Source organism: Dreissena polymorpha, chromosome 6, assembly GCF_020536995.1.
Source record: "Dreissena polymorpha isolate Duluth1 chromosome 6, UMN_Dpol_1.0, whole genome shotgun sequence".
NCBI lineage: Eukaryota > Metazoa > Mollusca > Bivalvia > Myida > Dreissenidae > Dreissena > Dreissena polymorpha.
In genome coordinates, this window is record NC_068360.1 from 81,417,262 (window position 1) to 81,434,721 (window position 17,460).

The following is a 17,460-nucleotide window of genomic DNA, read 5'->3' on the forward strand; positions in this document are numbered from 1 at the left end:
CTCATCAGTATTTAAGGTTTGGTAATAAAGCCTTAACAACTGCAATCTAGTAAGAAAGGTCTTAAATTTAATATAACTTTCGTATAGACTACAAATGCTCGAAAATACGTATCTAAGTGGTAAAGGGTTAATTTGTGTATTAATGACCTTGTCATGTTTTTTACTTTCACAGTGGGAAGTCGCTGCTATAGTCTTCACCTGCTGTGTGGTAGCATTGTCACCTACATGAACGCACTGGAGGCTACACTCAACAGGAATGCGCTGAAACTCAACCTAAGGTGAGGTCACACACCACTAATTTCTGGGGAATGATCCTTAGTATCCTTTTTAAATGGCCATATTAAATGAGATAAGCGTGCATGCACTGTAAATCACACGTCATTTTCTCTCGCATCTACTCCAGCAAGACGGAGTCCAGTATCCGCGTGGTGCGGGTGAAGCTGAACGACGGAGAGCGTGTGGTGGGCGTGCGATACCCGCAGATACTCATATCGGAGGTAGAGGAGACATTGCGGGAACAGAATGCTCTCGAGGCTGTTCAACTTCAGGTATACAGGGATAGATCCCGTTTTTAGCGCAGTCTTGTGGCTTGGCCCCGTCATCCACTTTATATTGGGGTTACGGTGTATATCTCTTTTATTCAATCAGGATTTATCCTGCCATTTGCCAAATAAGACAATCGCTAAAATTTACCACTATAGGCCCAAATAAAATTATTTTATTGTTTTTATATTTGATTCTTTGTAATGTTCTAAAAAGTATTCAAAAAATGGGAACAATTAAATGGTACATTTTGCTGGAAAAAAAAACTTAATTTAAACATGCATGGCCCTGCTCATGAGTTCTTATGAATGTGCGTTTGTTAGGGGACTTAGTGACTTTTCCCTTTAACCAGACCCTGTTGAATAAGGATAGCAGCTTGTCACACTGTTATATTTTCCATTTACCTTTCAGCAACAGAGAAATATGACCAATGGGGATCAGCTTCCCTCATCACAGTCATCATTGGTTACCCAGGGGTTGTGGCCTCTTTCCCAGCCTGCATCCCGATTGGCCGATCTCCTTACACAGCCGACCAATCAAACGGGGCCCTCTGCAGGCAGTAGTGAGGTGGTAGTCACTGGCAGGAAAACGGTGGTCGAAGACGTCACACCGGTTAAACCTAAATGCTTGGCAAAGGCTCTGCGTCCACCAGTTACCATAAAAAATTTCTTTAAAACTACTGAGACTTCGGTAAACATTTCTAAACAACCTGAAAGTGGTGATTGTGATGACTTGAACAGTTCTGGTTCTGGGGCTAGTAAGGAGCCAATATCTGGCGAGAATCTAGTTAAACCGAAATCAGTGCGGGAAATTAGTTACCAGGAGTTTCTGAACAGAAATGATTCAGACTCTGTGATAGACAAAAGCAACTTAGGCTCTGTGATAAACAAGTGCAAGCTGAATGTCTATAAAGCTGCTGATGGTGAAGAAAGTGAAAACAAGAAATTGGTTATTGCTACATGTATAACAGGTGCTTCTGGTGTCGGTGAAACGAAGGAAGAAAAAATGAGAGTAAACCAGGTGAATTCGGTTCAAAAGAAGCGACCACTGGAAGAGAAGTCTAGTTCACAACCACCAAAAAAGGCCAAACAGACTACGCTGTTCTCAACTTTTCAGAAAATGGAGTCAAAGAAAAGTGTTGAAGCCATGAGGGAAATTACATGCCCTATCTGCCAGAAGGTGTTTGACAAGGGAATATCTAATACAGACCTGAACGAGCACATTGATAACTGCATTATTGAGTGATACATCAGTGTTTTTTTTCTGCCTTTCTTACTTATTTTAGAAAACATTGTTCCTACGTTTTGGCAGGAAATATACCAACTTTTTAACTAGTTGATCAACTTATGAAAGGCTTGTTAAAAGCAAATTTGTTCATAGACCTCCTAATGGATGCTGCTTTTACTTTTGAAAGAAACTTTTGGTTTGTTCTTTTTAGCTTTTCTGTGGGTAAACAGGACTTAATGCATGTGCGGATGATGTCTCCAAGATTAGTTAGCCTTTGCAGTTTGCACAGGCTCATCTGGGACAACATTTTCATCTAAACTGGATTTTTGCTTAGACAGAACTTCCTTAAAACAAAAAAATACCATAAAAGCTGAATGTGTTGTCTCTAATTAGCCTGTGCAGATTGCACAGACTAAGTGCATTGGTTTTTAATCTCTGTTTTCATACTGGCTAAGAAATTGAATGGTTAGTTTCATTGTTCTGGTACATTGAAAATCACATATTTTTTTATTTTCTTTAACATGAATACATTTGTAATTGGTATTTTGCAGATTGACTTTTATGTTTATACGTCAATCGAATGTTCTTGTCTCTTGGAATGTATCTTATCGTAATGTTTATCGATATTTTCTCGCTGTTTTGTCTGAAAAATGTATACATGTACATGTAAATGTTATGCATACTCAACTTAATTACGTTACAATTGCCACCAATAGTTCATATTTTTAAGTTGCAAGTGTAATAATGTTTGCATTGCTGTGCATTGCTTCATTTTATATATAAAAGCATTTTGTTGTTACTAATTTGACATAATAAATGAAAGTGCACTTTTTATGCTCCCCCAAAATTTTTGGGGGGAGCCTATTGTCGCCACTTCGTCTGTCCGTGCGTGTGTCCGTCCGTCCGTGCTCAATTTTTGTCCGGGCTATTTTTCAGCAATTAATGACCGGAATTCAATTAAACTTTATGGGAAGCTTCACTATCAAAAGGAGATGTGCATATTATCAGCCAGTTTTGGTCGGATGATTTTTCACAGAGTTATGGCCCTTTGAAATTTTCCATTAAAGCGGGTATATACGATTTTTTATATGTGTTTAATTGTAATATATTGATAAAATATGTCAAAATAATACAAAATAGGCAAGAAAAATTATACATTAAAGCCAAATTTCATAAAATGCAGCAAAGACAAATTAGCGCCCCGAGCCGATAGTGACGTACATATTTTCCTACAATAACAGAAGCATTCGTCTTTGTATTAGGATCGGAGATAGTGTTCGTGTGTCGTATGAATAGATATCGTTGCAGGAATTCAAATAAACCGTTAAACTAAGTTTAGATGCACATCGTACATGTATGGTATACATGCTGGCGAATTCGGCTGTACAGCCGTTTTCAATTTCAGAATTAAATATCTGGCTTATTTCGCATTTTTCGACACATGTTCTTCTTAACTTTTATTTTAATTTATATTGAAATATATATATAATAAGTTTTTTACACAGTTTATATAAATTCATAAATATTTGACAAAATCGTATATATCCGCTTTAACTGTACATATAGTGCAATTCTTGTCCTCAGCAACTAATGACCGGAATTCAATGAAGCTTTATGGGAAGCTTCACTACCAAGAGGAGATGTGCATATTATCAGCCGGTTCTCGTCGGATGATTTTTCACAGAGTTATGGTCCTTTGAAATTTTCCATCAACTGTAAATATAGTGCAATTCTTGTCCGGGCTATTTCTCAGCAACTAATGACCGGAATTCAATGATGCTTTATGGGAAGCTTAACTACCTTGAGGAGATGAGCATGTTATTTGTGGGTTCTGGTTAGATTTTTTATTTAGAGAGTTATGGCCCTTTGAAATTGTTAAGTTGCTAAACCATTCATGGTATTATTTTGTCCAATGTTATGCCCCTCAAGACGTTTCCTTTTATTTGAATATATAGTGCAATATTGTGACCAAAAAAAACTTTGGGGAGCATCACCCGTCTCCGACGGTTTCTTGTTCATTTGAGTCACATTTTCAGTTGAAATAAACTTGCCAAATGCTTCATGTTTTCCAATTTGTCATCCATTTCCAAGCATCATCCCACAGCTAATTTGATTAATTTTTGAAAATTAATAGTGAACATGGTGTCATACAAACTATTTTAAACCTTTCCATGATTTGACAAGTCGATGTAAAGGTTTGCGCTTATTTATTCACAAATATCACAACATATCTGACAACTTTGGTACATGAAGAAAGAAAATACTGGAATATTAGGTTGAGCATTAACATCTGTATAAATTTTATATCTACTGTTAAACCCTTTACCACTTAGATAGGTATTTTGAAGCATTTGTAGTCCCTAAGAAAGTTACATTTTATTAAATACCTTTTTTACTAAACTCAAGTTTTAAAGGCTTCATTTGAAAACCCTTAGTTACTGATGAGCAGCAAAATGCATGAAACCTGAACAGACTGCGAGTTACTCACTCTGGGCTGTACTGGTTTTATGCTGTTTGCACATAGCCATTTTCACTTTGCTTCTGTGTGGGAAAGGGTTAAACTGTAGTTACTGTTAATAATTGCCTTGAAAGTATGAAACAGAGATTTTTGCACCTTAAATTAATATATTGCCATGCATGTTTAAACAAATACAACATAAACTTAAATTCATATATTGCCATGCATGTTTAAACAAATACAACATAAAGGCAATCAGGAGACTCCATTAAAGAGATAAATTTCATGTAGAATACAATAAATTTAGTGAACATAAATATCGTAAATTCACAACCATTTAACTATGGATCCAATACATATATATCCTATTCTATTACTGACAACTTAGCGCAACACATGTTAGCTAGCAGAGGGACCTGGAAGTTTTATAATTGTGGAGTAATAACATTGCTCCTTGCCCACAAAGGTCCTGTGTTAGGAGTAATAACATTGCTCCTTGCCCACAAAGGTCCTGTGTTAGGAGTAATAACATTGCTCCTTGCCCACAAAGGTCCTGTGTTAGGAGTAATAACATTGCTCCTTGCCCACAAAGGTCCTGTGTTAGGAGTAATAACATTGCTCCTTGCCCACAAAGGTCCAGTGTTAGGTCATGTACAAATAATATTTAAATTTACAGACAACAAAAACTTATTAAAAGATTATTATTGCTGTTTGTAAAGTATTTATTAAACATTAACATTAAAAGAATTACAAAATACATTTGATATGGAATGTAAAATGATAACTGTTGGAAATGTTATGTACATGTGAATATTGCACAGGCTACATATTCAATCAGATGAAAACAAAGAAAAACAGACCTACTTTCAACTTGTGTATTAAAAAGTCCTTTTCAAATATAATGAGATCTACAAGTGCATTTTAAAAAGAATCTTGATCTGTCCAATTACAAGAGCACAAACTTAGTTAAAATTGTATAACATCCCTAAAAATAACTCGTTCATAAATGTTTTGTGGAATGCACAAGATAAAAGTGGATAGCATACAGTGCAAAGCAGAAAAGGGTCTCACCAAAGTATCACATATGCTAACCATAAGCCGATTAGCTAAAATCATGTAAGTCATGTTCTGGTAAAACTGGGCTTAATGCATTAGTGTAAAGTATTGTCACAGATTAGCCCGTGCAGTTCGCACTGGCTAATCAGGGACAACACTTTCCGCCTAACCTGGATTTCAATTTAAAAGAGACTTCCTTTATATAAAAAATCATAAAAACCAAAAGTGTAGTCAGCACAGGCTTATCTGTAATGACAATTTACGCACATGTATTAAGCCCAGTTTTTCCACAACGTAACTCATATCGTCCTATTGAGATTCTACGACTTATTTTTACACGATTCAGTAAAAACTGGAACCTGTCCCAATAGGGACAACAACCCCAGCATGCCTACGTCATGGCCAGTTTTTACCCACCCCACCAGCATTTTTTTAGCAAGTTTGTAGAGAACCACAATTCCATTTTACTTAAAAAATGTTAAATGTTGAGTTTTGTGGATTCAGAGAAAATATTTTTAAGTTATTTTACTGATTATGTCTATGTAAATACTATGATCCCCTGGGTTCGGCCAGTTACTAAGTAGAGGGGTAATATGCCATGTTACATGTACATACCAAATATAACACATCTAGAAGTTATACTTTTGATAATAAAGTCTACAGTAACACAAATAAGGTTACAGAACTTCTTAGTTGAAACAGTGGCACAAATGTTGTAATGTTTAAAGTAGGACAATGCAATTCGCACCTGACAACTTCATATCATCAAGATCAAGGCCTGCAAGTATCAATATTGTACGTAGAAAGATGTAAGGGGGTGCCTGCGGATAATTTTATGTGGACAGACAGACTGACGGATGAACAGACGTCTTTGGTGATTCCAGCGTACCCGCCTTTGCTTCGTAATGAAGTTTTTGAAATTATAAATTTAGGTAAACAATATCTATCAGAGGTGTCAAAGTTCAGGATTATGCCTGAATTCAGGATTTAGGCTCTCGAGTACCACTTTTTATATTGATATAAATCAGAGGATTTTTTCTGTTTATTTTTAAATTCTTGTAACAAAATGTGATTTTAAACACCAATTATTATACTTTGAAGTATTGTCTACATAGTTGACATAATTAAATGAATTATCAACCCACTTTTGGCTCTTGTCCCCCTAATGCTAGGCTTATTTTCAGGATTTTGGAGAATTGACACCCATGATCTATGCAGTTAACTACAGAAAATCGTAAATGCAACTCGTATTTTAGGATCTGTCCCATACAAATCAACAGGACGATACGAATACCTTAAACATCAAGTTTATAGCTAACAACATTCAGCAACTACAAGAAATTTACAACCAAATAATGTTAATGGTAAAATCACAACACTACAATATACATTAAGTGTTAATGCAATGCCATTTACTTTCACAATCACAAAATTTAAATATCTGGTTACTATTTCATAGGTCTTCAAGTATGGGCGACTTCTGTCTTAAATGTCAATAACAACATCATTGTTTATGATATTCACAATATGTTAAGATATACTCCTCATGTCTAGCCTGCAACATGTCATCGTATGATAGAAAAGACTATTGCCAAGAAATATATGTCCCCTACCAGCTCCACCATTGTCAGAAATTCCACCATTGTCAGAATTATTTTTTTTGTTGCCATAGCAACCAGAATTTTTGACGTACTTACAAAATGAAATGATGTGCATAATGTCCATATTGCCATCTATCCATGTTTCAAGTTTCATGAAAAAATATTAAGAACTTTTATAGTTATCGCAGGATCCAGAAAAGGTTGACAGACAGACAGACGCACAGAGCGAAAACCATAAGTCCCCTCCGGTGAAACCGGTAGGGGACAAAAAGACATATGTTTTAAATGGCAATAGATAGTTACCTTTTAAGACAAAGATCCTTCACCCAAGGATGTGCCTTCTAATTGCAATGTTGCATGGTAACTTTTTGCACCAATTAGGCGATATTAGAATCATAACACGCAAAACATGCATCATTTAAAATGATGATCAAATGTGTATGGCTAGTACTAACTATTAAATGTTTGCATTTATCACATGGGAAGACCCTGTTTGTATTGAAACTGATTGTGTCATTTATCAAGTGTTGACAGGTGTATTTTTTTGCCAAGCATTCATAAAAAACAGGCTATTATTAACAACATTATATCAAATAAATAAAGGGAATCTTTAAGTTGTTTAGATGTGCAGAGACTTTGACTGCCTCGTAAAAAACAACCAACCGGTACTTGTAAACTAATGAACAGACTGTGAAATGCAATAGAACAATCTAGAACACATGTGTAATTCATGAATAGTCAAATCTCTTAGGTGCAAAATTAAGGAATACCAAATTGTCTACTGTGTTCCCATGTGAATAATATATCAGCCTCACGCTGGGAAAACAGGGTTACATACATGTGCATAAAGTGCTGACCCAAATTAGCCTTGGCAGTCTACAAAGTCTATTCAGGGACGAAACTTTCTGCCTTTATTGGATTTTCTCTTACAAAAGATTACTTTTAAACCTGAAATACATGTAAGAAAATAGTGGCATTTCTGATTAGCACAGGCTAATCTACGACAAAACTTTAAGCACATGTATTAAGCCCAATAATCCCAGAGCAAGGCGCACATGGTTTCTTGCACAAAATCTATTTAAATGTGGATTGTTTCAGCCTCTGTTTCATACGCCACCAGGGTGTTGCTAAAAAGTCGATACTCTTTGTGTCGGCCGCGCAGGAACCCCTTCTTTACTGCCCAGCATATGATTGCCACAGTAGCGCATACCCCAATACACGCAATGCATGTTGGAATTATGATGATGATCGCAGTACGCATGCCGGCTGTCTCGCCTGTCTCTACTGTACCCAGTCCTGTCCGAAAACATGAATAATCATTTTTGGGAGCATGTATAAATTCTCTCAGAAAATCAATAACAAATCTTTAGAACATGAAAAATATATCTTGAAAAAATTAATAATAAGTCTTGAGAACATGAATGCATAGTAATAAGTATTGAGGAAATGAATAATGCTGGTAGTTCTTTAGAACATAAAAAACAAACATTGAGAACATGAATTATTAGTCTTGAGAACATGAATAATAAGTATTGAGAACATGACAAAACAAGAGCACCGCATAACGGGTGCCAACGCTCGGCTGCAGGTGCAGTTTTGAATAAATGAAAGCTCGTCAGATTTTTTTGATTTTTTTAGAGGTCACAGTGACCTTGATCTTTGACCTAGTGACCCAAAAATGGGTGTGGTATGTAGAACTCATCAAGGTGCATCTACATATGAAATTTCAAAGTTGTAGGTTAAAGCACTTTGAGTTTACAGCAAAATGTCAAAGTTTTAGCACGACATGGATGGCGGAGGACACGAGGAGCTGGCTATGACAATACCTCGGGTTTTCTCTGAAAACAGCCAAGCTAAAAATCTAGAGAAAATGAATAATAAATCTTGAGAACATAAATAATTAATCTTGAGAAAATGAATAATAAATCTTGAACAAATGAATTATAAAGCTTGAGAACCTAAACAATAAATCTTGAGAAAATTAATAATAAGTCTTGAGAAAATGAATAATAAATCTTGAGAAAATGAATAATAAATCTTGAGAAAATTAATAATAAGTCTTGAGAAAATGAATAATAAATCTTGAGAAAATGAATAATAAGTCTGAAGAGCATGAATGATAAGTCTTGAGAACATGAATAATACAGTAAAATCATTATTATTTGTGGGACACCGATTTTTGTTTAACTTGTTTGGTTAAACGGCAAAAAAAATTTTAAAACAAACACATTGGATATTGACTGACCAACTTTATAAAAAAAAATACAAAATCAGACAATCATAAATTTCGTATTGAAAAAGCGATTTTTTTAAAGAACCATGAAATTTAATGGCGATGAAAATCAATGATTTTACAGCAATATTTCTTGAGACCAAATCTGTGACATTAACTGTTACTCTGGACACAAAATCTCAGCACCTTTAATTAAAGATAGATATTCATGACAAGTGAATAGTCCAGTTATCACCTTCTGTTGAGATATCATTTATTTTAAACCAAAACCAGCATGAATGAAAAAAATCGTTTTAGTCCAGAGTTTAAAAGATTACTAAATTCCTAAAAAAATGTAGTCACTAAACTCCCTTTATCTCAAAAGGATAATTTGACAACAAATTGTTCATACAAAGATTGCAGCACTATTATGACCATTTCACTTTCAGAAATACAAACGAATCTTTTTCATAACATCAAATTGCAAGGGTTGTCACTGAAATTGTTGTGGTAATCACAGGTAAATTAACACTTTCTATACGCCCCACATTTCCTTCAGAAGCATAAATGAGCCATGCTCCGCGAAAACCGACTTAATGCAAATGCCTTAAATGCCATCCAGATTAGACTGTGCAGTCTTCACAGGCTAATCTGGGACAACACTTCTTGTTTTTATGAAATTTAAGGTTGACTGCAAGTCTCTTCTGCACAAAGATCCTGTTTAGGCGGAAAGTGTCTTATCAGCCTGTGGGGACTGCACAGGCTAATACAATGGGTATGGCACTTAATCAACATTCATTTAGCCCAGTTTTCCCAGAACAAATACAAAAGCCTACCTTTAGTCATCTGTATCCATCCAAAGGATGCGTTCACAGGTTTGGTCACATTACCAGAGAAGTATGAACCCTCCTTGTAGTTCACGATACGCCCCTTCATCTCAAACTGTGTGAACAGAGGAAACCTCAGGTCCCCCGGCGTATACATCAGGCTCATGGCAAACACTATGTCCACTCCATTGACCGAGGTCCCTATTTAGAGAATATCATTACATGATTGATGTGGTAATATAGTACAAATGTAAGTAAGTTGAATCATTATGCTAGTCTCCAACTGAGCGGATGTACTGTTTTAATGTAAACAAGAGCGATCTCCACAGGATGACATACATGTATGCCCCGGATAAACCCTATGATAGAAGTTGTGAGCATTTTTTAAAATCTAAACGCATTTTTCGAAACCTAAACGCCGACTCAAAGTTCAAGGTCAAAGGTGTCCAAAATTTGTGTGCGTATGGAAAGGCCTTGTCCATATACACATGCATACCAAATATGAATGTTACATCTGAAGCGACATATAAGTTATGAGCATTTTTCAAAACCTTAACGCAAAGTGTGACGGACAGACAGACGGACAGTGCGATCACTATATACCCTCCCTAAGGAGCATAAAAATCAGCAGAGCATAAGATTAAAAATGAAATACTCTGTATGTTAAATTTTGGTGTGATAAGCTTAAAATCATAACTGAATTTTTTTTTTTACAGGATTTCTTTCAAGTCTGTCTCCCTTTACACTGATGATATTATACGTTAACACTTAGAAACATATTTTGACGCATTTTTAGTCCCTTAGAAAGTTACATTTAATTAAAGGCCTTTCTTACTAGATCCAAGTTTTAAAGGTTTCAGTTCCAACCCTTAGATACTGATGAGCAGCAAACACCATAAAACTTGGACAGATGGGCTGTTCTGCTTTTATGCTGTTTGCACATAGCCATTTTCATCACTAAGCTGAGAATCCCACAGAGGCAAGATCTGTTTCCAGTTTGAAATTCCACGAGGATGCATACACGAGCCATTATTTTGTTGAAGAACTTATGATAAGGTGTCATGTTACCTCTACTATAGTAAATATCATTCACAAAATTAGACTGATGAAATATATTTTCAAAGTTAACGAATTCTTCTTATACTGAATGAATATTATTCTGGTCTAATTACGTCAATTTGAACAAGGGCTGTTTGTAAAACATGCATGCCCCCCATATGGGCTGTCAGTTGTAGTGGCAGCCATTGTGTGAATACGATTTTTGTCACTGTGACCATGACCTTTGACGTAGTGACCTGAAAATCAATAGGGGCCATCTGCCAGTCATGATAAATGTACCTATGAAGTTTCATGATCCTAGGCGTAAGCATTCTTGAGTTATCATCCGGAAACCATTTTACTGTTTCGAGTCACTGTGACCTTGACCTCTGACATAGTGACCTGAAAATCAATAGGGGTCATCTGCCAGTCATGATCAATGTCCCTAAGAAGTTTCATGATCCTAGGTGTAAGCATTCTGAGTTATCATCCGGAAACCATTTTACTGTTTCCAGTCACTGTGACCTTGACAGTTGACCTAGTGACTTGAAAATCAATAGGGGTCATCTGCAAGTCATGATCAATGTACCTATGAAGTTTCATGATCCTAGGCCTAAGCGTTCTTGAGTTATCATCCCAAAACCATCTGGTGGACGGACGGAAGGGGGGGGATAAAAAGTATATACTCATTTAATGAGGGATATTAGGCTAAATTTCTGCTCCCAATATTCCTTAGAAAACAGTTAATGCTTAAACCTAAGCATAGAATGTTCACTTCACTACAATTGAAATTTGTTCACAATCAAGCCAGAGAAACGCTTTTTTTATCCTCAAAAAGTAGACAAATGAGCCCAGTCATAAAAGGTGACTGATATCTTTCAATATTTTACCATTCAAGTCAAATCGGGCCCCATCTTCCTCGTCATAAAACGTTGCAACAAGAACGTTAGGATTGACTGGATGTCTATACTGCACAATGAAATCAAATGTATAAGTTTTCTCTTTGAAGTTGTACTGCCCACTGAAGTGGTGCGCTGAAATAAAATAAGAAACATGATTTGAAGTTTGGAAAACGGGGCTTAATGCATGAGTGTGTGTGTGAGTGTGTGTGTGTGTTAAGTTTTGCCTCAGAATAGCCTGCGCAGTGTATACAGGCTTATCAGGGACCACACTTTTTTCCTAAACTGGAATTTCGTTAAGAAGAGACCTCCCTATAACAAAAAATGTTAACAAAAAGTACAAACTGCTGGGCCCGTATTCACCAACCGATTCTTAGACTTAAGAATAAAGAATAGACTTAGAACCAAGAAATATGTGTTCAGTGTTTGAATATATACAGGACTCCACTGGTGATTATGTCATTAAGAAAATGTTCTATGTGAAGAACAATATAGTAAGAGATGTTTACAGCAGAGTTTGACTCACAATTAAAGAAATTCTTAAATATTCTAATTTAAAGAATTTTCTTAATTTTTAGACTTAAGTCTAAGACTTGTTTGGTGAATACGAGCCCTGGACTAATCTAGAACGCACCTGTAATAAAATAGTCCATCCATTTTCTGTCATACACTGGAACGGGTGACGTTTGTGATGTTGTTTTTGTAGTTATGGCATCAGTCCTAGGAACACTTGTAGTGCTGGATTGACTTGATGTTAGATATGGGCCACTGTTGTTAGCACCACTTCCACTATTTGTTGTCACTGATGGAGACTTATCTACTAAAGGAGTGATGTTTTTATGGTTTTCTTCTGTGCTGAGATCCTGGTTATTTGGATTTCTCGTTGTTGAATCAATACTATCAGTGCTAGGTGGAACTGAGTTGTCCTCACATAATGTCAATCTTGCACCTGAAATTAATCAACCATGTCACTATATTTATAGCAAAAAATTGTTTTAACAAATCGTTAAGTTTGTATGTTTTGTGACTAAAGCTTTCTTATTTCTTTGCCTTTGATCCAATTGTTAAATGCATAAACCAATCAGATGATGATGTTTTTATTTAGTATATTAATAATAAATCTTAATAAATGGGATGGTGCTTTTTTCTGAAGTTTTCAATAAAGGTTCAAATCAGAAAATCATTTTTAAAATGTGTTTGTTTAAGCTGTTGGTGCATTCAACATGTTATTGTAACAATATTTATATTTATAGAACATTAAGAATTGTACTGTAGTCTCTATACATGCATGTACCAGACTTCACGGTTAGTACAAGCCAGACAGACGGACTGGTGAAATGGTATTCGGGCTATTAGAAATAGCCAAATGTATATAGTCGGGCTATTGGATTTCTTGACTGTTTCAAATAAAGCATCATTATTCGGGCTAATGGTTTAAATATATTACCGTGAAGACTGCATGTACATTTTCATTTTTTTAATTGCTTAGCATTAGTTTTTTTGCGCTTACAAAAGCTGCTCTAATCTTGAGGGCTGCAATATGTGTAAAGATGGAAAACATTCCACCAAAAATTTGATACTTAAGCCGTTGAATTAGGAGACAATATTATTATTTAACAGAGCATAACATTGGGTTCTGAAAAAATATACATACCACAAAGTATGCAAATAACAAGCCAACTCATTTTGAATCGAAGAAAATGATATGGCATTGTTAATTACTGAGCCAACACAAACAAAGACTCTTTGATAGAGACTTCAGTAGTTAAGTTTTCTGCAAAAACTGTCAACAAACAAATGACAACACTTGCACTCCAAACATTTCCAGCCTCCTAGGAGAAGGGAGCTTTTGTCCATTAAATAAAAACACATTTTAACTAATGCGACACATTAAAAACGTGTCAGTACATTAATTAAACGTGTATTTGTAATAGAAAAACATCCCAATTCCATTAATATATTCATCCGATTTCCATTGTTTGTAAAACTATTGTTTCGTTTTACTTGCCAAAAGGGTTACAAACAACTATAACGAATGCAGATTCCTTAATTTCCGCGAAACACTTTTCCGCATTGATCTACAACAGTTTTTGCTGCTGCAGCTGCTGTTACTTTAAATAATGCTACTGCTGCTGTTACTAAGGCAGCTGTTGCAGATGATAATTGTCATCATATCACTATTGTTATCATATCATGATCATCATCGATAGCAGCAGCAGCATTGAACATTTGTTGGATCAAATATTTGTAACAGTGAAAACACGCAATTTCGGTACATGTAAACTATTAAAACGCATAAAAACTCTTTGGACATATTTCCGAGGTTGTATTTTTAGTACTATCAAAGGTCATTAAATCATAAGTTTGACACACACAATGCACACGACGTGAGCTAAATTCCTTCATCGAAAAACGTGTCGTTAAAATTGCTTTTTTGTTACAAAACTGTCAGACGTCGTAAAAAGAACAATACGTTATTTATGAAACTTCTTTCCTGCTTCACAGATGAGAGTCACGCGCGTCAAATACTTGACAACGCCCTATTAGTTAATTAAAACACTAATCGAGTTTAAAAAACTCAGCAATGTTCCTTTATATTCTATACCATATTTAAGAGATACAAAAAAATCAATATGTGATACCAGATCGTTATATGGAGGACGAAGCATCATCTATAAGAATGGAAGCTTACCATGCTGTAATTAATTAACTTGCTGTAGCTATAATACAATTCGGCTGTAGTTTATATGCACGCTATTTAATGCACCGAACGAGTAAATTATCGTATTTCGACGCACTAAAACTGAAATTTCTTCTACTTCAAACTGACTGTTCCAATGCGGTGACTCCATTGTGTACACCTTTGTATGTTTTGTGTGGTGATGTACAGAGTTTTTGATAATATAATGATTAATATGAGCCGAGATCTGTGAAAACGGGGTTTAGTACATGAGCGAAAGGTATTTTCCTAGATCAGCCTGTGTAGTTCGAACGGGATAATCAGAGAAGATACTTTCCGCTTTTATGGTATTAGTCGTTTAAAAGTAATCTCTTCTTAGCAAAAATCCAGTTTAGGCGCAAAGTGTCGTTCCTGATTAGCCTGTGCGGAATGCACTTTACGCACGTGCATTAAACCCCGTTTTTCCAAATATCAATTTCAGCGGTGTTAACCGGCAAATTGCGAGGTACTAATTAGTAATTAGAATGACATAAAACGGAAACCTGTCATCGATTGACGTCATGGTGTGCACAAAGAGAATACGATTTATTTGGGGTCTCCGTTGTGGTCACCGAAATAATGAACACTCCTTTAAACTCAATACTTAATTGATCTCAGTGAACTTCACAGTCTTTTGATCACACGACCACACGTTAACCCAAATCGATATGACACCCTGGACGCAACGTAAGATCGAAGATAATCGACGTTGAGCAGAGGTTTTACACCCCTGGCGTAACGTAACGGACGTAACGTAACGCGACTCTTAAGTGGCGACGGCAAACACGTTTCGTCAATCAACGCTTGTCAAAAGAAGCCGTGAAGACATTACCAGCGCAACTTTTGTAAAATATTTCGCCGCGCAAATAGGAAGACAATTGTATTAGTCTTAATCACAGTTTTCATGACATAAGCAGTATATTTCCAAATGCATTAAGATAACGCTTAACTGTAAGAATTGTTAACGTTATTGCTCATTATATATAGGAAAAGTTGGATTTATTTTTTCGTGACGTTTGTTTATTCAACGCTAGCCACGTCAGTACGGAAAGAGGATACGAGCGCAAGGAGTTTATTACGAAGGATTTAATTTGGATTTATTCGCATTTGTTACAGGTATTTTGTTTTATGAAACTTTTTTTTAAACAACACAAATCGTCGTTTTTTCCCCCATTTTTACATTATTTATTTTTATCAAATCGAAGTAAGCGTTTAATCACATTTGCCAAGTTTGCGCCATATTCAATCTACCCTAAAAACATAAACCGGTATTCACTATTTTTTATTTTTCCAAAAAAGATCAATTTTTGACAACTGAAATACAACTAATGTTTCAAACAAAAGTATTTATAATTATATTTTCATTATATTAACGACCATTGAAACAATCCGTGATGTTAACCCTCTTATGCTTAGCGTCTAGAAAAAAGGCCTTGGCAAACAGCGTAGACCCAGATGAGACGCCGCATGATGCGGCGTCTCATCAGGTTCTGCGCTGTTTGCTTCAAGGAATTTCTTTAAGAAATATTATAAATATAGAAATAAATATACTAGACATCCCTAATTTTGGAAATAAATTGATCCAATTTAGAAGGATGGGAGAGTCCACTAGGCATAAATGGGTTAAAAACATAACACAATCTGCAGTTGATTTCTTTTTTTTTTCAATAGAAAAATAACACACTGAAGCATGGTTTGGTACAAGGAGTATAGGCACTGAAGTATACGTTCTCCATAAACCAAACCCTGCTATAACACCATACTTTAAATAACAGGTAAAATGCAAATGTGCATGATGCTGACATCCCTTTAACGAATGAATGTCGTGCATATATTTGACAAATACAAATGCGTTTACGTCGCTTAGTGTGCAAACAGTGAAGGAATGTGACAGCACCTCAAATATATCACTTACGCAATAAATACCTGCATAAGAGAGATAATGATGATATCAAAACTATAGGGTCATGGAAATTATAAAGAAAACTAAAACAAGTTACCATGACGAAGATGGTGATGTTGCTGTTGTTGATTATGTTAGTGGTTTTGTTTATGTTGTACATTTGAATATGCACAATTAATATATGATATGAAAATAAGCATACAATTACGGGTTATGTGTGTGCAAACTATGGTTAATCCGTTGTGTAAACTAGAAATATATAACGTAGTACTTTGGGAATCAGATGCAATAACTCCATAACGTCGTATGAACTATCCGTATGAACTATATATATGTATTAACTATATAAAATAACACTTGAACATTAAGGAATCACTTGTTTAGTAATCTGACTGTGCTTTTTTAAATTGTGAAAAATCAACCTAGCTTATATTATATCCTGAATGTTATACATTAAAACGAACAATCATGTTCTGTTGTTGTAAACGACATTGTGTAAAACTTTGCATGGAGCATATATACGAAATCAAACAATTTTATGTCTGAAAAGCACAAAAGTACCATGGACGGAATAGTTCTTTCTATGACTATGTTCTGTTGATATATAACTCAATTAATTAAAACTGTTTACGACATGGTACAATTAGAATAGGCATAAGTCAGTCTTTTCACTGTTGTGTCTGATGAACAATAAAACATAGATCTCACTATTGGTAATAGCTCTCTGTTTACAAATGTTTCTCTTTTTAAACACACAATGGCAAAACGATTTGGTAACCATCCACCTTTCTAAATGTCGTCATTTCTGCGATCGTGGATTCCATTTGGCTTCTTTACAGAACAAAGCGTTCTTACACGTATTACTACGCAGCTCAGTTTAGGTACAAGCCATTGTCGGCTGTCAACTGGATAATATACTTGACACACTCGTTAGTTCATGCACTAAAAAGCGTGCATTCTGTCAGTACATCTCGTTT

At 35.5% G+C, this 17,460-nt stretch overlaps 2 protein-coding genes across 3 annotated transcripts in view; one reads left to right on the top strand and one right to left on the bottom strand.

The window, feature by feature from the left end:
• The window catches only part of LOC127833723 (protein strawberry notch homolog 1-like), a 58,701-nt gene extending 54,871 nt beyond the window's left edge, over positions 1-3,830 (top strand). For both annotated transcript variants that reach the window (XM_052359145.1, XM_052359146.1), the window contains exons 27-29: positions 173-278; positions 404-548; positions 955-3,830. In XM_052359145.1, coding sequence (XP_052215105.1) covers positions 173-278; positions 404-548; positions 955-1,788 — 1,085 coding nt within the window. In that variant the 3' untranslated portion in view covers positions 1,789-3,830. The remainder of the gene's footprint in view (positions 1-172; positions 279-403; positions 549-954) is intronic.
• Positions 3,831-3,960: 130 nt separating this feature from the next.
• LOC127833724 (uncharacterized) lies at positions 3,961-13,856 on the bottom strand. The gene is made up of 5 exons (XM_052359147.1): positions 13,516-13,856; positions 12,496-12,810; positions 11,853-11,996; positions 9,934-10,125; positions 3,961-8,181 (listed from the first exon to the last, which is right to left on the bottom strand). The coding sequence occupies exons 1-5, from the start codon at positions 13,571-13,573 to the stop codon at positions 7,964-7,966; spliced, it is 927 nt and encodes a 308-aa protein (XP_052215107.1). The 5' UTR covers positions 13,574-13,856; the 3' UTR covers positions 3,961-7,963.
• Positions 13,857-17,460: the final 3,604 nt, after the last annotated feature.

Bases quoted from the DNA above. Each gene is read 5' to 3' on its own strand.
- LOC127833724 (XM_052359147.1), bottom strand. From the start codon at position 13,573: ATGCCATATCATTTTCTTCGATTCAAAATGAGTTGGCTTGTTATTTGC. The intron at 12,811-13,515 runs GTATGTATATTT...GATTAATTTCAG, and splicing joins TGTTATTTGCATACTTTGTG to GTGCAAGATTGACATTATGT. The intron at 10,126-11,852 runs GTAAAATATTGA...TTCTCTAAATAG, and splicing joins GGCCCGATTTGACTTGAATG to GGACCTCGGTCAATGGAGTG.